The 21,262-nt window shown below is 35.9% G+C and overlaps 1 protein-coding gene across 6 annotated transcripts in view; it reads left to right on the top strand.

Annotated features, from left to right (window-relative positions):
• The window catches only part of Pcdh9 (protocadherin 9), an 814,947-nt gene extending 798,807 nt beyond the window's left edge, over window positions 1–16,140 (top strand). For all 6 annotated transcript variants that reach the window (XM_075949804.1, XM_075949801.1, XM_075949803.1 and 3 more), the window contains one exon: window positions 13,969–16,140. In XM_075949804.1, coding sequence (XP_075805919.1) covers window positions 13,969–14,342 — 374 coding nt within the window. In that variant the 3' untranslated portion in view covers window positions 14,343–16,140. The remainder of the gene's footprint in view (window positions 1–13,968) is intronic.
• The last annotated feature ends 5,122 nt before the right edge of the window (window positions 16,141–21,262 follow it).

The following is a 21,262-nucleotide window of genomic DNA, read 5'->3' as shown; positions in this document are numbered from 1 at the left end:
AACATTCTGTTTAGAATATAAAAGTAATCTTCTGCACCTCCCTGAGGGATATTCTCTATATAATACCATTTATGTAGGTAATTTTCAATAATATAGTAATGGCATTTTCAGCAGTTCCCTTAGGACACTCTTTTAAAATACAATATTTTATTTTTCCTTTTTATGTACAGCGGAGTTTGGGAAATAAAGGTCAAAGTGGTATTCTATAGTTGCTCTTACAGAAAGTAGTAACTTGTTTAAAAAACCCCAGTTTTCCTTCATGTTTGCAAAAAAGTAATTGTGTCTAACATTTTTGTTAAGATAATGTATTTATGGGGTATAAAGTTGTTTTGCTAATCAACTTATATTTTAAAGTAGTTCTTTAACTTGAATAAACCTATACAAAAGCCCAAGTCCTGCCTTGACCTACATTTCTGTGCAGCCTGGCTTCAGAGTAATTGCTAATAATTACTTGGGTATCTTCAGACTTTCAAGGATGGTTTTGTTGCATTTTGTGTAACTCTGGATTCTGAATCTCTTTAAAGAGCTCTGTTGTTAAAGAAATAATGAACTGTCTGCACGATTAAGTAGAAACCTAGGATAGTGGAGGTAGTGCAATTACATTTTATTTGGGGGCAGTCAAAGTTCTTCAGTTCAAAGTTAGGTATAATACAACAGTTTTTGAATGTGGCTATTTTCTCTTAATTATGCTACTTAAGCAAGCCATGTTATCTCTGTGAAACATTATACTATGGATGTGGCACCAATTTTTCTTATATGAGGGTTAGAAATATTACTATGAACTGATTTATTCACTGAAATAGCCATGAAATGCCTTCTAAATAGGCCTTTAGTTAACTTGATGATTTGGAAACCCACTGTAAACTTCCATTGCTTCATATATATATATATATATATATATATATATATATATATACTATTTTCTGATAATACACTAAATTATCATGACAGATATCAAAGATATTTCATTTAAGGCAAGCTATCTATTTTCTAGCTTGAGAGATAGATCATTAGCAAATGCATTCTGAGAGGTGCATTTGCTACCCAAAAACAAACAAAATAAAACATACCATGAAGATGTGCATGGAGCTAGAGAATGTCTCCATGGAGAATATTGCTTTTAATTGTGCACTAGAAATGCCTCAATGAGGAATCAGCTTTTCAAAGCTATCTTAATAGAGGGAGAAAGTGAGTTGCTCTGAAATCACTGAGAATACGCTAGACATAAACAATGGTAAAGCCAAAGCCCAGAGAGTATGCTATCATTACTGTATTTAAGACACTGCAACCAATCCAATATGGTAGAGCATGGTAGACATGTAGGGAAGTAGATTATGAAATGAGAGATGTGATAGTGACAAAATGATATGGACTACCTCAACCATGAAAAGGCCTGTTTCTTTCATCATGTTGACATAGACAAGAAAGGAAACATTGTGCCCAAATACCATGCTAATTTGAATAATATGATTCTAAATTGTCCATCTTCTCAATAGGCCTGTCATCATTTCCTTGAATGTACCAATGAGTGTTCATTGGTAAGGGGGGAATTTGAAGATTTAAATAAATGTCTTCTAAAAGAAGATATCCTAGATAACTCAATAAAATAAAATCAGCCTTTGCACAGCTGGATACAGAAAGTATCGGGAGAAAAAAATATAATAGGGTGAAAGAGGCAGAGACAGAATGGTGTTCTCTGAAAACAGGGGGAAACAAGCACAGTGCACAATCATAGAAAGCATGAAGATGCTGAGAGAATCATTCAAGAGATTTCCTGGGGAAAAAAAAAAACCTGCCTGTGGATCTTGTGGTTTGTCTCTGGAGAAATTGATCCCAGATTCATGATTGTAGAAGAGTACATGTTTGTTGCCCTGAGACAGTAAATTTGTGGTAATTTGTTAGCCCCCAAAGGGAACCCAAACATATCTATAGCCTCAGGTTAGAATGTGCGAAACAAAATGTACAAAAATTACAAGGCATGCATAAGCTTTAATAAGAAAATAATAAATTAAGAAAAATAGCTGTTTGGAGCTGCAGAATTTGTGAGGGACTGGGGGAGAACTAAGAGTTATCAGGCAGCTGACTGTGTGAGCTGAGTCCAAGATAAGTGCCATATATGTTTTCTCTACTGCCCGGAACAACTTTCCACAGTTCAGCAGTTATAGAAGCATAAGAATGCATCTTACTCTTAATTCCTCATTATCACAGATATTCAGATGGAATTGATAGGATTGTCGTCAAGATTCTGTTTGTTTGCTTCCGTTCTGGAAGCACTGATCCACTATGAGCTTCCAGCCTACTCAGTTTGTTGGTTATTTATGTTCCTTAAAGGCATGAAGGTGAGCTGATGAATGTGCAGCCTTAAGAATGAGCAATTCTGGCAGGTCTTAGAAACTGAACTCAGAAACTTGCCATTTGGCATCTTGTAATCAAGCCCATGTTGGGGCCTCCCTTAACCGCTTTTATTCGTCAAAATGCAATGGATTGGTAAATTTATTGCAATTCTGAAACCTCTTTGCCATGTGTTTGACACAATCACTGATTGCATATTGTATCACAGAAACAGAATGGAAAATATTATGCAGAGACAAAGTTTAGATTTCTGCCTAAAAGGTGCCGAAGATGACTGCATTTTCATTTCTAAATCTGTATTTTTCTGAAACATCAATTGTATGATTAATATTTCTTATTACGGAATGATGAATTGAAGCTAAGTGTGGTAGATTGTGTCTGTAATTCCAGCTCTCGCTCGGCAGATTGAGTACTGCCAAACTGGGTTGCATAGTGAGTTCTAGAATTTCCAGGGCTAGAGAATGTTTGAAAGAAGAAACAAACAAATGAAGGAATGAATAATAAATAAATTTCATTTATAATAACTAGGCAGGGGGAAATGAAAACATTTATTTTAATTCGGAAATGACACTTTTGAAATCTAACAATATAGGCAAATAGTAGTCAGGTCTTGTGTCATGGTCTAACAACACAAAGGACCATGATATAAACTGTGCAGTAAACAGTACGCAAGGTCACATTATACTGAGAGTTTACCAGAGCCAATTTTATACAACAGTGTTCTGGAGAAGCTTGTGCTGTATCACAGGATGTAGAAGCAGTAAGGTTAGCGAACGGAAGGACGTAGAGTGGCTCAGCTCTGGAATTTGAAAGATCCTACACTCCACTTCCAAGCTACTGAGTCACGGCTTCTCTGTGGAAACAAGCAATGCGTGTGTTTAAAAGATCTCTGGTGAGCTCAGAGACAAGATGAAGTCTGAGAAATTTAACTTTAGTTGAGAAATGATAGACTGAAGAGAAATAAAAATATGTCATTGCATCTCAACATGAGGTTCCTGAACATCAGATAGCTTTTTTTCTTCCAGAGGAATTTGCATAAATGTGAAGATTCAGGACACACTCCACACTTCCTGTCTCATAATCTGCATTTTAAAGGTTTCCTCAAGTGATTCATAAGTGTATTAACATTTGAGAAGCAGGGAGATAATGACATTTCAATTAAAAGTGGTGGTAAAATAATTCAAGTATAAACATATGTGCTTGTACACTCATAAATCGAATGAACCACACTAGAGTTTTGTTTTGTTTGTTTGATTTTCTTTTTGCTTCTCCTGCATTTGGCCTTTGAAATAATGATCTTCAGATACCATTTAACAGTAGTAAATTGCATCATATCATGAGGTCTTTGGTTATGTGTGTGTATGCCCTTATTCTTATGTGAATTAAGGCCTGTGTACAATTTAACACACGTGTGGATGGGGGAGAACAAATTAAGATATAGGCCTATGCTTCCTTTGTTGCTTGACACAGGATCTATTATTTATCCTGCTGTACACACTGCCATGGCTGGCTGGCAAACATGTCTCTCTCCCATGTCGCCATAGAGATGCTGGAATGGCTATGTGATCAGCTTTTGCATGGTTCTTGGTTTTGAATTCATGCCCTCAATCTGAACAGTGTTTTACACACTGGGTCATCTTCCCAGCTTCAGAGATCTTTGATTATTTAATGATGTATGTTCCCTACAATTTCCGAGAGTTACAGTCTTATGTAACTACTTATTGTGAGAATTAGAAGCCTAAATTCAGACATTAGCTTCAAATGAAAATGGCAGAAACACACCTTAGTTTAAAAAAAAATCATCATAGATTTCTGAGCATAAACATGAATATGAACTTCACCTGACTCTTATTCTGAGTGGTTATTTTGGAAGGCAGGGCATAAGAGACACTGTATAAAGTAAAATAACTATCCAACATTGTGTACTAACTGCTAGGATTCAAACAAGCAGTTGTAACATTTTAAGGAAGTAAAATCATAAACATTGTTTCTATATTTTTAAATTTCATCTTACCAGGAAATCAATCTTGTGGAAGGGTTTCCAGGAGAAAACAAAACAAACCAAAAAACCCAAATCAACACAACAATAATAACTGTCACTTTAAATATTCTAGAGCTGGTGAACCTTTTAAATTCAGTGAATGTGGAGAGATAAATATCCAGATTCAGATCTTCTGTTTATGAATATAAAAGTTTGTGAAACCGCCACTGTGTTGCAGAAATCCGAATCCACTTTTCTTGGCTAAATTACTTTTATTTGGCTTCATATTATACTAACTCATTTCCCGTAAGAGTAAAGTTGTGCTATTGGATGGGCAGTCTCTTTTAAGTGACTTCATTGCCTCATACTTATGATTTTCTCTTTCAAAGATCTTTCAGTCTAAATAAGATGTACTTATAGTTTCTGTGAACGAATTGAGTTCGCAGGAAATGGAGAGTAATTCAGGGATCAGTATATGAATGATTTTTTTAATGGAAGTCATCAAATACCATTAAAACAAATAGTAAACTCCAGAATAAAGTAAATGTGATATGCTGTAATGTGAGCAAGGTGTTCCAAATTAAATCTGATCAAAATTTGAAACGTAGCTTACACGATCAACGAATGTCCGTTTCATTAAACTGTTTTCTTTGAATTGATTTCAACATAAAATTGTAATAGGACATAAATGAGAAAACATAAAATTAGCTGAGACCATTTTCTTTCAAAACTTACCTACAGTGGACAAGAAAGGGCCTACTGCTATTCCTGCAATGCAGAAAAAGGAAGAAGATGTGTAGGGAGTGACCCCATTCCAAATAATCTCTACAGTTTACTGCATATTAGTATCTTCTCTGAAAGAGAATCTGATTCTTCGGGTGAGACGGGGTTATTGTATTTGGATTGTTTCCATCTATAAATATTGACTTCTTATCTGTGACTAAGAAAGCCATTTCTGTATGAAGAGTGTATAAACTATTAACTTTTCTATTGCATATAGAAATGAGCGTGTTCACTGGAAATATAATTTTACATTCCAAAACATAAATGTAACCCAGATGATAAATTCATCTACCAGAACAATAGAATCATGATAATTTTGGGTATATTACACTCTTGATATGTAAAATGAGAATAATACTGAAATGCTTAATTATCAGGTTCTATGGCTAACAAACTTAATGACATCGAGGAGTAAGAAATATGAAAAGCTCATGCATCAATACCCAGCGTTTTTATCTTAATTTATAAATGAGAGACTGTGATCTATGAAATCTAAAATTGCTTTTTCCAAATCTATTCTCGTTCATTGTTCTGCTAGAACTCAGATGAGTTTCTGATGACTGTGGTGCTTGAAATTCAAGGATTTGCTCTGTCTTCAGATGCTTTCTGCAACAATCATTTTTACCTAAAATGAGTTAAATCAAAAAAGTTATTAGTGAAAGACCAAATGAACAGGAACATTTTTCTCAGAAATAATATTTTCAGTTAGTATCTGGAATCTACATCCTATACTATATTTGGGCAAACTCACATCCCTGTATCAATTGAGTGGCTTTGCAGTTATACTATGTGCATCCTCCCACATATTTTAGAGCATCCTTAGATTGATGAGTTATCTTTCTGTCAGTCTGACAAATATCTGGGAAAAAGAACGTAAGAGGAATACAGTTCATTCACACAACTGTCAGTTTATATTTTTGTTTGGCCACATTGTTCTGAACTCATGGCAATGTAGTATATAATGACAAGAGCCTGTGTGAAGAAGGCCATTCACATCACTCTGAGTCAGAGGAGCAGCTGAGGTTATGTCCTCCGCACAGCTACATGCAGAATGGTCTAATGTCTCTTCACTAAAAACATTGCCCCATGGTTATGCATATGGGCATGCTTATGCCATATTCCGGTAACTGTAGACTGATAACCAGACCTTATTTTTTTTGTTGTTGTTGTTCACCCTTTATAGAAATACCAATTTGATTGATTTTTTACACATAAAAACATTCACAAAAATCAAAGAACTTCCAAAAGTATTATAGTACAGAATTATTAAGAAAGGCATGGAACATAGAAGGAGGGGCAAATAGGTCTGAAAGAGAGATAATCTCATTTTGGAGGTGGCTCGGTGTAATATCAGGCTCCACACAGAGCCTGTCTCCGTGAAACTGGTACTAAACCATCTCCATTACCTAACATGCTGGGAAAACACGTGAACCTTTGGAAGGTATTCCATGCCCCAACTGTTAAATGTGTTATATTTTATAATCTTTAAACAATGCCATATAATGTCTTCTACAAAGTTTATCCTTGAGAACATACAATAAAGCTATAAAAAGAAAGAAAAAAACTAAAGAGAAAAATATAAAAGAATATGTTGGACTGAGTTTGTGGCTATTCTAAGCTGCATGTCCCATGCATCGCAGGTTGGGCATTATTGCTGAAATGACAACATAGAAAAACACTGAAGGTATTTAGAAAAAACACATTTTTGTATATATGTATGTGTACATTAAGGTATATTTGTGTTTGGTTAAGTGCACACATGCACATGCAAGCATCTGTGAAACCAGAGGTCAATCGTGTGTGAAGTTGCACAGGCACTCTCCACCATTTCTGACACAGACTTCATATGCATCTTATGGTTTGAACTGTAGGGTAGGCTGGCTGGTCGTTCAGATCCCCAAATATTCATGTCTTTCCATCTGCTCACAACTGGGGTTACAAGCGTAAACCCTTGCAGTCAGCTATTTTACATGGATGCTGAAAATTGAACATCGGTGCCCATACTTACTCATAAAGCGAAATGTAAAGAGCTGAGCTGTCTCTAGCAACAAAAAGTAAAGATTTTCATCAAATATCTTTGCTACTGTCCATTGGATTCTTGAGTATGGTGGGAAACAATTACTCAGGTTTTCTCAATTCATCTCTAGGTTAAACCTATTCAGCTGGCTTAATCATTACACATAAATTCTGCATTGCAGTGACATCCAAGCACAGGCTTCTGTGGTAATTTTTGCATCACAACAGAGTAGTAACTCAATAATATTTAGCTTCGATAGGACATTCTTTAATAGTACTGCTTTGGTATAAACAAATTAATGTAAAGTAAGAAGAAATATAATGGAAGTTTGCACAATGGTCAACAGTTGTTTCGGTTTCTGATGGCAGCTCTCCCTTGAAAATTATTTAGTTTGTCCATGTTTAGACTGTTAGTAAATTAGCCATGCCATTTTTCACAGTAACTCAAAAAAATACAGAGAATAATGAATATACAATGCTGCATATAGCAAATCTATCAAAGAAATATACTTTGAACATTTCTTTCGGCTTTCCCAAGACTTATACAAACTATAAAAATTCTATTCATGCTAATCTAAAAGAAGATAAATCATTTTGCTCTTCTATGCTGATTGTGAAAGAAAATATTTAAAGGAAAGAAAAAGAAATAACCCCAGGGTAGGAATAAGCTAGTAAATGTACTAAAATTTTATTGTATTGGTCTTCTACAGAGCCTAAAATGAACTTAAAATAAGTTGCTGAGAATATTTATCTTCCTGGAGTTTTATTATAAGAAGATTGATTAAGAGAAGAAACAAGTACAAAAATTTAAGGTTTTCTACAGTTGGTTAATAGGAATAAACCCAAAGCAAAATTATTCAGTACAGGTCTATGGCAAATGCTGAAGTTGAAGAAGCTGAGGGATAAGACTAGGAATTTAATAATCTTGGAGTTCTTAATTGGTTTGTTAGTATACACCTTTAATAATAGCACTTCCAGATAGAGAGACAAGAATCGCTCAGATGTTGAGACCAGGCTTGTCTATAAAGTGAGTTCTAGACCAGCCACATCTTTATAATGAAACTCCATCTCCTAAAGAAAAAACAAGAAAAATTCAGGTAAAATAAATAAATTAAACATTATTTTGCCAAAATCTTAGGTAAATGGCTAGGACAAATCGAAATCAGTGGGTGTAGCTATCATTTTAAGATATTTTGGGTTGCTTTGGTTTACAGTGTTAGTAGAAAGAACAGAGGCAACTTGAGGAAACCACGAGTTAAAGATAATGTTATTTTCCATAATATTATTATTAATACTTTGATAATTTCGTACCTACATGCAATTTGTTTAGATCATATTCCTCCCTGTTTCCAACCTGTCTCATCCCAGATCCACCTGCTACCTATTCCCCAGCTTCCATACATAACATACAGAGTTTATCATCTGTTGCCCATATACTAATGGATGTGGTACCATTTAATGAAGCCTGAGCAACCCACCTCTGGTCATAGTTTCTAAAAATCTGGCTTTCCCTCCTCCATAGACATAAACTAACAATAACACTTCTTCTATCAGTTGGAGCCCCTGAACACCACGATCATTCAGGATAAAATGGAACGGTGGGTGACTACCTTGATCCTGCGGCAGGAATCACCGCTGCTCTGTGTTCATGAGTCCAGTGATTCTACCATGTCCAGAAATGACTCCTTTAAACAGAGTCCTCTTTTACATCTGTCTTGGACAATCAATCCGCATCCTCTTCTGTCGCCTTCTCTGAACCTTTTAGACAAGACGTATAAGAGAGCTGTTGAACTTACAGCAGAACCCTCCAGGAAAACTTATTCTCTGCATTTTAACTTGGGATTTGCTGCATTAACCACCACTTATTGCACAATTAAACTTCTCTGCTGAGAAAAACTGCAGTGATCTCCCAGTGGAAAGATTTATATTTTAAAGGCCCTTTCATACTGCATTCCTTTTACAAAATAAAAGTAGTAGGTTCAACACTTAAAGTTTGCAAAGAATCTAATCATGTGTTGTTGATTAGATTTCCAGTACCAGGCATGTTTTTTTTTTTTCTGTAGAATGGGTATTAAATCCAATTATAAGAATATCATCACTGTATCCATGGATGGTACGTTGACCTTCTCATCATCGCTGTGATTTAAAGGGTTTACTGTTAGGTAGGACTGTTGACTTTTCTCTCCAACAACCTGAATAAAAACCTTCAGGTACCTTGCACAAGTCATCACAGCTTTTAATAAAAAAAATTAAAAAACAAAATTACACAGTTGTATAGCACTTACATACACCTAAATATTCATATCTATGCACACATAAAAGCACATAAAATCCCAAGACATTTACAAGGAACCTAGAACTGTGATTAGGACTAATTTTTAAATTAAAGTCTAAAAGAAAATTAAGAGTGCGATAATATTTTTTTTATTGTATAAAGGTGCATAGCCCTAAGAATGAGGAGCTGACTTTTAATCTATTGCCCCATAGGTAGAAAGGAAAGCGATGGATGACTCTTTTTTTTTTTTTTTTTTTTTGATTTTCGAGAAAGGGTTTCTTCGTAGCTTTTGGTTCCGGTCCTGGAACTAGCTCTTGTAGACCAGGCTGGTCTCGAACTCACAGAGATCTGCCTGCAGCTGCCTCCCTAGTGCTGGGATTAAAGGCGTGCGCCACCACCGCCCGGCTAATGGATGACTCTTACAGTTTTCCTCTGAGAAATAAACACACTGAGAAAAATCCAAATAATGAGTAAAAGAAACTGTACCAAACATTTGTACAATTTAAAATAATACTTGAATAAAATACTTCCAAAGATAAAGAATTACAATCTACTGTTGGAGAGATGGCTCAAGGATTAACCTTGGCTCCACTGTCAGCAGCCACATGGTGATTCACAAGCTCTGTACCTCCAGGTCTGGCAATTTAAGATCCCTCTTCTGAACTTTGTTGGCACCAGGCATGAACTTACTTGGTGCACAAATAGACATGCAGACAAAACACTCATACATATAAAATAAAAGAAAATAATTAAATCTACATTTTTAAAAAAGAACACCACCTATCACCTAGTTAGTGGGATTTTCAGCCTTCTAACACTGTAACATAGGATTGTCATTTAAAGAGGCATTGGGATACCTGAGTTCGATAACAAGCATAAGCAAAGACAGCGATAATCATAAATGCATGGTATACTCCTTGCAATAAACACTCATCCTCAAATTACCATTCTTCTTGCAACCAATTTGCAACAATTACATATGAGAGAATATGGAAATATTTTTAATTTTTACTATATAATTCAGTACAGTTTGTGTCCAGTTTCCCTTTTCCTCTGAATTTATATGCCCAAAATAAATAGTCATTTTGCTTATGTCATCCTTCCCCCAAAAAACATTGTGAAGGATAAAACACCTCCTAATTTCCAACAAAGCCAATCACACAACAAGTTGATTTCATATGTTTCTTTCTACTCCCTCTTTTGCCCAGCCTTCCTCTTCTTCAGTTTATTCTATCCACGGCCTTCTATGTCTACCCTTCCATCTCTGTCTTCCTTCCTAACTCCCTCCATTTCTTCTTTTCTCCTTGCTATTTCATGATTACTTAGACTTACAACCACTGTGTGTTTCCTTTTCTTGAGTAGCTTGATCGATTTTTTTTGACTTCTCTTTAAAATTCTCACTATAAGGGTAACTATATGTTATGGCATTTATGTGCTGATACCTGAGAATTATTCAAATAATTCTATTCAGAAAGAACCACTAATGCTTAGCAAATGTCCTCTGACTATCCACAGGCATCTCTTCAAGAGCATTAGCTCCTTGGTACGCTTGTTTTCAGATCAACTCTTTGTGTGTTTCCATTTAGGTTCCTCTTTATGGGAAATCTAACAACAACAACAACAAATCTGCCTATCATCTATCCACATGTCACTATGTGCGTGCCCCGATGATCAATGTTCCACTAAAAACTTACTTAATATATAAAAGTTCTACAATTTTTTTTATAATCTTTATCTGATTCTTCACATTCCTTTATAAGAATATATCATGCCTGGTAGAATTCTTGAAGAAAAAAAATATATTGCTTAATGTAAAGAGTCACTTGTTTTGAAAACTAAGGACTGTGTAATATATAAAAATTTTAACTCTCATAAATGTCTTAATCTTCCAACTTCCTTTAAGAAGAACTTTCAGGATCTTAGAAAAATTATATAGTGAGAATAAAAGTTGACCTGGTACTCTGTAGAGAGACGAGCATCTCTAAATCTATTAAACTTGCCCCCTTTTCTTCACAATGTCACCCCTTTCTACCCTCTAAAGACCCTTATATCCAAGGAAGATGGGAGCTCTACCTTGTAGTGTGGGTATTTGTTTTGTTAACTCCTGTTGCAGGTGCCTCTCACAGTGCCTTGTATGGTTAGTGCTCAGCCCACTTTTACAGAATAATAAACATTGATCCTAAAAGAGTGAGAGGGAGAAAAAAAAAGTACTCTGTTAAAGTGAATCAATGTGTCAAACTTGAGTTTCACACATTATTATAGAAACAGGATATTGAGTGAGGCAAATTTAAAAATAAACTTGTATGGTTTCCTTTTAGGGGTTCAATGAAAACTTAATGCTATTGACATTTCTGAGGTAACTTGTAACATTCAAGAAAAGAAAAATGTATCCAATTAATTGAAACTGTAAAAGTAAAGGTTAAAGGTTGCTGTGCTGCCTCCAAGATATGTAACACATCAAAATTAGGCTTCACCGGTTTATCTCCATTGATCTCTAAATGGAGTGAATATATTTAACAGAAGTTAAATAATTCATTTATTAGCTGTCACCCAGCATTGCTGGGCAAAAGACTTTGCTGTTGAGGATCTTTCGTTGTGAGGTTTGTGAAATCAGCATCTTCTATCCTAATTACTTAAGGTCTGCCTTTAAGCAGAGGATATCTTTAATAATTCTCCGAACATTTTCAACCTCATAAAATTTTAATTAACAATTAGCATTGTTCATAGATCATCACAGTGAACTGCTGCTAATTGCTTAGCGCTGCTAAGGAAGCTGAAAACTGATTTGCCATGTTCCTTTACATCTACGTCAGTGGATTTTTCAGCAACTTGGGACAAAACAAAAAAATAAAGCTCATGTATAAATGCAACTCTCCCCTAAAGAAAAAAAAGTGACATAAATGAAAAAAAAATTGGAGGAGAGTGCTCTGAAATTTTGCTACTCTCAAAAAGAAAGATGATGCGTAGAACTTACAAGGTGCCTATTACAGATGGATCAGTGAGGTCATGGAAATTTGCTTGGGGAATATGGAACAGAAATGACCCTTGAAGGAGCCAGTAATTAAATGAAAACAGGCCAGGCAAAAGGCAGCTGCAAGCTCATGATCCTTTTGAAAGAAGCAGGCTTTGGTTTAAGTAAAATGTGTTAACTCTGTGGCTGCAGAGTCACTAAGTACACCACAGCAAACCTAAAAGTGAGAAATTAGTTTGAACTTTGAAAGTGTGGCTGGGCTATAGAGGAGGGGAAAGGCTCATAGGAAAATTTAAATTAAATATCCAAAGAAGTTAGTAATCATTGGAGATTTCAGAGAAGTAGTTTTAAGACATGAATGTATGTTTGAATATCAGAAAAAATGTTTGCTTTTGAGGAGATGAGACTTTAGGTCATATGGGAACAAATTTGAAGGTCATTCTCAAAAGCAGATTTTTAAGTCCAGAAATGTGACTAAATATGAGTGTTTTTGAATCAGCCATGGCTGTCTACATACGTCCTCCAACCTGTTCAGCATGTGGTCTGTGGGCTTACTACTTACCATTAAAGGGTGAAATATCCATTTTCAACAAATAATTTACTTTTAAAACACAAGTTAAATTATATGCTTTATTTTTGCTTTCAGATAAAAAGTAAAAATAGATATCAAATGATGAAAAGTTTCTTTGAATATTATGATTCATGTAATTCAATTAGCATTGTAGCATCAATGTGATGGTTTGAAACCTGGCCTTTGTTTTATGTTTGTTTGTATCTCCTGTTTATTTGCAAGTGTGGTCTCAGTATGTTGCCAATACGGACTGAAACATTTGGACTCTAATGTAGCTAAAATTATACTCAAGGATTACCATAGCCAGGTTATTTTTAACTTAAATGCATTATGAATCTAGAATGCAGATGAGGGTATAAAATCCAAATATGGACATCAGTTAAAATGGGTTTATGTTTACTTGTGTTTTAGAATGATTACAAATAGATTTCTTACATTTAGTCAAGAAGGCCATGAAAACAAATATTTAGTTTCATTACAAAATATTTAAAACTTATTTCCATATGATTTCATACAGCAAAATAGGAAGACACAACATAGAAAAACAGTTTTATGTAATTATTTAAGGATTTAGTTTTAATGATATTGTTTTTCAAGTACTATATTTAATTTTTTCTTTCTGTGAATTGTATAATTTACATTCCCTAATTCATAATATCTTTTTAAATTTCTCATAAGTTTAAGCATATCCTTATAAATTTTAATATATAAATCTGTAATGATTCTTATGCCTTAGCATTAATCAAGATCAGTTGTATCTGTTTACCCATATGTATCTTTTTGTTATTCATTGTTTTTGGATATAGAGGCAAAGGGTGAAAAAAAAAGGACACTTTTGTTCATTGATAACAGAGAGTTTATTTGCTTTCTGTTCATTTAAAAAACCTGGAGACTAATATCGCTGAATGGTTTGCTTCATGAAAAGATAAGATCATCACTCTATTTCTACTATGAAAATACTTTGAAGGAGAATTTTAACCGATTTCTTCCTTGCTTCCTCTCCCTCTTGTCTTCTACAGATGGCCCTCTGGGTCCCCGAGGATTAGCTGAAGCTACGGAGATGTGCACTCAAGAGTGTCTGGTTTTGGGTCACTCTGATAATTGCTGGATGCCTCCTGGCTTGGGTCCATATCAACACCCGAAATCTCCTCTGTCGACCTTTGCACCCCAGAAAGAATGGGTCAAGAAAGACAAGCTTGTGAATGGGCACACCCTGACCCGAGCGTGGAAAGAAGACACCAACAGGAACCAGTTCAATGATCGTAAGCAGTATGGCTCCAATGAAGGCCATTTCAACAATGGCAGCCACATGGCAGACATTCCTCTGGCAAATCTGAAGTCCTATAAGCAAGCAGGTGGCACAATTGAGAGTCCTAAGGAGCACCAACTTTAAGCTGAAGTTGTATGGGACCTAGTACCTTTAATCAAAATAGACATGCTAATACTGTGTGTTGGAGCTTTATGTATTCAATAGATCTCTACAACTATGCCCCTTATAGTAGGGAACTCATAACTTTGTGTTAGCACCATGGAGGATACAATGCTTTGCAACATAAGAGAGAAAATAGTTCTACTAGCCATGTGATGATGTTCTTTACTAGAATTGATTAAACTCTCCAGAGCTCTCTCCATTGTGCAATTTATTTTTATTATTGCATTTTATTTGACCCTGGACTGCTGCTATGAACAATAGAATATGCATTTGGAGAGTAAGATGGTTCCATGGATTGGAGTGACTGACAAAACATATCCAGTTAGAAATTTGTGCTCTTTTTTTTTGCCATTGATTTATGCTGGGACCTCTATACTTGACATTATATTTCAAACAGAACTTAAAAATAAGCATTAAACCTATTGTGCTGTTAACACCGTTAGTGGACACTTGTAAGTCAATCAGTGTTAAAGTATCTGTAAATAGAAGCAAGCTATTATTAACAACTTTTTGTGTACTTATAGCATTCACCTAAAAATGTTGTAGCATAATTCTGTGTTGATGGTTGCTTCTTTCCTTTTTCAATTTCCCTCCTCTTATTTCTGTTGTTTCTTTCAGTGAGGTGTTTCTGCGTTAGTAGTCTGTCGTGGCACACATTGTTCTAAGGATCGTAAACATTTGTGTTTTAAAAAGGTTCTGAAATTTTGCTTCTTATATAATAACTTATGATATTAGAACTCTATAAAAATATAAAGATGAGAGAAAAAATAGAAACCCTAAACAATCGCAGCACTCAATACTCCTGTAAATGCTTTGAAAGTCAGAATCTCCATTTGATATCCTTATTTTCAAAGTAGGCAAAAAGCAAAATCACTTAATTAGTACCATTAAGTGAGAAACTGATGAGAAAGTGTTATCCATCAAATGTGATATAATATTCTGTACTTGCTACTCTTGCAAAACTAATGTATTCAAATTAGCATATACTGAAAAAAATCACTACTCGAAAATAGTTTCAATTGGGCAAATGTGTGTCTCCAACTTTGTTGAAATGACAGAGTTTGTGTTGATCCTCATATACAATACTGTTGTTGTAACACAAGTGTTATTAGACCATAGCCACAAAATATTTAATGTGTTGTGCCTTCATGATGTAACAGAACATTCTCCAGGTAGGGTAGTTGGGGAAAATAAAGGGATAAATCTCTAATTATTGCTGTTTAACTGTTTGTTATCATAGTTGGTCAATGCCTGGCAGGTACCAGCATTTGTCACTTAGCTCAAACCAAGGGAGTGACAGTTAATGTTAATAAGATCTCAGTTGCACGTGCAAAACAAATCCAAATTTGAACATTCTTAGGAGGTTTTTGTTAAGGCATGACAGATGATTTAAACAAATAAATAGCATGCAACAAAATGTCTTTATTGAAAGAAGTGAAAGTTATATTAACGCCACGGTTCACCATCAACTTAAAAGTTAAAAAAAAGAAAAAAGTTAAAAAAATTGCTAATCTGATAGTTAATTTGTTCTTACCAAAAATAAAGTTACTTTGTAAATAGCAGTTCACGTTTTTCCACAGTATAATGGAAAATAATGGGTAGGGGTGCATTGCTTACTGAAGTACATTTTTGTCGGTTTGTGAGGGGTGTTTGATGACTTTGACAAAATAAATATCTAAACAATTATCCTTGTTACTGCTTTGCCAGTTCTACGTTATTTACAATTATTCAGCTCTTGCAATAAACGTTCTGAATTACAGATTGCGTTGTGTTGATTCTTTGCTCAACATCCAAACCGCTAATATTTTAATAAAATTCAAGTTTCACTATCAATCAAGGAAGACTTACAGAGTTTCTACACCTATTGTCTTAGGGTTTCTGCCACTATGACAAAACACCCTGAGCAAAAGTAAGTTGGAGAGGAAAAAGTCCAGTGATTGATTTCCAGAACATAGTCCATCGTTGGAGCACTTCTGAACGGGAACTCAAGTGGGGCTAGAATCTGAAGGCTGGAGGTAATAGAGGCTATGGAGTAGAGCTCCTTGCTAGCTTGCTTCCCAAGGCTTGCCCAGTCCACCTTCTTGAAGAAACAGTACCATAAGTGCCGGGATGGCACCAACCACCCGTGGGCGGGGCCCTCTCCCATTGATACCTAAATGACAAAATAACTTACAGCTGGATCTCATGGAGGCATTTTCTTAAATGAGGCTCCTTCCTCTCTGATGACTCTAGCTTGAGTCAAGTTGACACGCAAAACCAGTCAGTACACAGTTCACTGTTGTGAAATATGGTTGTGAATTAAAATTTTAGTTTCTCAGATAGTCTATGAAATGATTGCCAAGAAAATTCATAAAGAGAATTAGTTCATCTAACTCATGATTCATAGTTGTGAAATGACTCAGAAACTAAGCTAGATACACTAGTTAAAAAGACAGGTCTTCATGACTTATTGGTGTGTGTGTGTGTGTGTGTGTGTGTGTGTGTGTGTGTGTGTAGTAATTGCGTGAAACAAAGTCAACCTCTGTCCAAGAGAAGCCATTCTGAAGAAACCACTTAAAACTCAAAAAAGCAAACAAAGCTTCATCTGGCTTGATTTCGCATTAGGAAAGGAAGCCCAGGACCCTACACGGTGTATGCAATAAGACACATTCAAACATGGTTCCTGTGTTTACGTTTGCCATATAACAGCGGATGATATTTGACTCCAGTTGGAGTGGGAGGCTGAAGAAAGGAAATGTTTCTTTCCTTAGAGTTCATCTTGGAACTGAGGATAAGAAACAGGAGTTTCTAATTGGCCTATATGATCAACTGAATGCTCTATCCTAAGCCAACTGCTGATAAATCAGATTAATCCACTGATTTGAAGCACATGACGACGGCTTCTCCTTTTGTTTTCCAGTAAATGGGAATTTTGTGAAGAAATACTATAGCCTGCAAAGTCTAATTCTTTATTTCTTACTTTATTTCTGATAATTAATTAAATCATTCTATTCTGCCTTTAGAAATATGAATAGAAAGCAAGGAAGGTTTTTCCTTCTCATACAAGGCAAGGAAATGTCCTCTCCCTCAATCAATTGGAAGCTTTGAAAAATAATTCTGTTGTATGGTCATGCAGTATTTCTTCAAAAACATGTAATATGACCAACACCTATATAGGCATTCAGTTATATGCTCTGTGAACTTTTTTTAATTTTTTTAATTTTATTGAAAACAGATTCTTCTGTTATGCAGTACATCGTTATCACTGTTTTCCCACCATTCACTCCACTCAGCTAAGCCCACCCCAGCTTTCCCCCTGATCCACTCCAATCCTGTTTCACTCCAGGAAAGAAACAACAGCCAAACAGGACAAAGTACAATACGAGAGCACAAAAGCCCTCATATTGAGGCTGGACAAAGTCAGCGTAATAGGAGGTAAAGAATTCTAAGAGCAGGCGTAAAGGTCAGAGATACACTTAATCTCACTGTTAAGAGTCCCACAGAAACACCAAGATAATGGCCCTAACATATATGCAAAGGACCTGGTACAGACCGTATTGGCCCTGTGTTTGCTGCTTCAGTTTACGAGAGTCCACATGAACCCTGCTTAGTTGATCCAGTGGACTATGACCTCCTGGTGTCCCTCTTTGACACCTACAATATTTACTCCGCACCTTCCATAGGGTTCCCTGAAGGAGACTTTCATTTAGACTGTTTCTCTCTGCATAGTTTCTTTCTCTCTAGCTGTAGGTCTCTGCATGTGCTTGCATCTGCTGCTGGAGTAGGTGTCTCTGATGATGACTAGACAAGGCACTGATCTATGAGGATAGCAGATATCATAAGGAATCAAATTTTTTTTTTTTTGTATTTTGCCAGTTGTGTTTAGTTCCATGCTAGGTCCCTGGAATATGCAGTTTACAGTTCTTGGCCTTCCAGGCAGGGTTCAGCATAGGTTCTCTTTTCTGACTCGGGCCTCAATTTAAAAAAAAAAAATGAAGTCATTGGTTTTACTTTCCCACAAGCTCTATGCCACCGTTGGCCCAACACTTTGTGAAAAAAGGACAAATTATAAGTGGAGGGTTTTGTGGCTGGGTTGGTACCCAGGTTTCTCTTTCTATACCCTGCAAAGTGCTGTCCTGTGCTAAAGAGATTAGAATATAGAAATAAAGGCTCCATGAAAGGACCAGCTCGACATCTCTATATTCATTGAGTTGTGTGGGTATTGTCTGTAGCAACAGGACCACTCTGCCAGGTTTCAGAGAGTGACCTTCTGTCCTACTGCCAGTCTGGGTTGTTTGGTGATCTCCACAGGTCCCCCTCAGGCTCAACGCGACTGAATGCCACCCTGTTTTAGCACTGGAAGAATTGCTTGGTTATAAAAGATGGCCGGTTCAGACTCTGGACCCTCCATTACAAGTTCTCACTAAGGGTCACTTTCATACATTCCAGGAAGCTGTCTCTGTACTAAGTTTCCACATATCTCCCAAATGTTCCCCAGTTCCAGCTGAGTAAACAACATTTCAAACTAAGTAGAAGAATTTACTCACTCAGTAAAACATTATATTAATAATGACTATATTCGTTCAAGACCATCTACATTGCTGTACTATATAGACACTGAATATTAGGAATCATCATTCACCCAGAAATAAAAATCATTTACATTAACCAGAGGAGCATACCTATATAATATGGAAAAAATAAACATTTGAGAGTTTCATTAATAAATGTTATTATGCTATCTTAGCAGTTTTCTGAGTCAGATATAGAATTAAAGTTCATAAGACTAAATGTGACCTAATGAATAATCATTTCTACACAGATACAGCATAAATTATGCATACCGAGTGGCCATTCATTAATAGCCAACAGGGTAGCCTTACTGCATTCATGCTGTTCAGCAAATCTCATTCAGGATCCCATCTTCCCCTTGCTGTGGCTGTGGATGCAGCTGAGGCCCTAAGCTGTTTCAGTATTTATTAAGTTGCTGGCAAGAGACCAAGAGTGACTAATTATTATTAGCGAGGAGTTTTGGCAGTGAGGGATGAAAAGGATGCTTTGTGATCTCAATTTTAATGCGGTTGGAGTGTGTTATTTTATATGAAGGCAAAGTAAAACATGAAAAGGAAGAATGGAGTTGGGAGTATAAGAATGCTTCATTGTTCTGCTTTGTTTTCAGTAGAGTTCATCTTCCCTCCCCAAAAGAATCTCCTTCACTGGCACTCAGAAAGCCTACTTTAATGTTTGCTCAGCATTCTCAAGGACACAGGGATCACATAAGAAATGCTTTATATTCTTTCTACTTACACAAACATATATATATAGTCACTTTTCAAACATAAGTAGTCCTGAAGTATTAAACTATAATTTTATGCTACTAAAATGTGCCTGCCATAATTCTTTATGATTCACATTAAGTTCACTAGAAGTATATATTGGTGAATGTTTGCAAGACAGCAACTTTTTTGTTATCTCAATACTAGTAGCTTCTAGTCTTAGATATTAAACAGTGTTTCCATAGCTTTCCTGGTGGTTTTCATCCACATATTAGCAAGTATCAGTTACCTTTACTGACAAATGTTCAGACCTTTATCATAATAGGCATCAGTCAGTATACACTCTATGCTCAACGATTAAGTGAAGGAATAAACATCAGTCTTTTCCAGGTCATTCTATGTGTGCATCCTGTATACGGAGCAAGAACAACATGACCCTACTGAGGCAACAGTTCATTTTCCTCGGTTTAACATACTCATCATAGTAATGAATAGAATACCCTTGAAGTTAGGGTGAAAGGAAAGCTATGACAGACAGACTTTATCACTTATGAATAACTGAAAGGCTCTTCTATTCATATTTTTACTCTTTCATTCATTTGCAAGTGCATTTCACCCCTTTTTATTGTAAAATATGTGCCCCGAGACAAAAAAAAGTTAAACTTGCTTGAAAATTATATCTCTCTCTGTGTGTGTGTGTGTGATTTTTTCTTTTGAACTGGATGAATGTTGCTGAAGAATGAACTTCAAAAGTATCTTGTCATAATCCCCAAAGGTTAGACACTTTGTATGATCTGATTGTGTGATTTTCCTTACTAGAAAATTATAGATTTTCCAGTTTTCACATGTTCATTTGTTGTGTTTCTAGAAACTTGATACTTTAAGAACTGATAAAAAGTATCCTTTTTTTTCACTTTTATTATGTGATTTTGGTCATAGCAATTGATCCTCTTTATTTTCTACATCCTGACCCTTGAACTCTTCACATGTAGAATAGTGAGGACTTTGTTACTTTGTAGACAGTGACTATTCCTTAGAATTTCATAGCGAAATATCACATTAGATTCCTGTACGCTCTGTAAGTATATACACCACCATTTCACTCCTCTGCCTGTACCATAGAGTAGTGATTTGTTGCCATCACCCTTGGAGAAAAGGTTAAACTGAAAGCAGCTGCAGTTTTAAAACTACAGCTCATTTATAACATAAGGAATATATAAGCAACTCTTAAAAATATAAATTACTGGCATTAAGAAGGTAGCTTCACTCTATGGCAATCCAAAGGTCACTCCGAACAAGAAAGCAAAAAGGCTAAATGCCCATCATTACTTCTTCCTCTCCTCCAAGTTACACTCCCTAGCTGTATCCCTAACTCTGCAGCCAACTACCAGCTGGGGACTGCCTGTCTTTCTCTGTCCTCACGTTAGGGGATCACATACATCTCTCCCTCCAAATTTTCTTCCACTACTCTTTGCTTTGTGTATGCCTCAACACCCAGCAGGTGTTCCCTGCTGAGAAGCTTCAGGCCACTCAATCCCAGAGAAACAGGTGGGCTAAGTAGAACTCTTCACCACCCTCTTCCAATTCTCTGAGTACAATCCCCCTGTTTCATACTCAGCTCTGCAG

The sequence above is a fragment of the Microtus pennsylvanicus genome, chromosome 15, assembly GCF_037038515.1.
Source record: "Microtus pennsylvanicus isolate mMicPen1 chromosome 15, mMicPen1.hap1, whole genome shotgun sequence".
Lineage (NCBI taxonomy): Eukaryota > Metazoa > Chordata > Mammalia > Rodentia > Cricetidae > Microtus > Microtus pennsylvanicus.
Note: the sequence above shows the minus strand (reverse complement) of the source record. Positions and strands in the feature narration are given on the sequence as shown.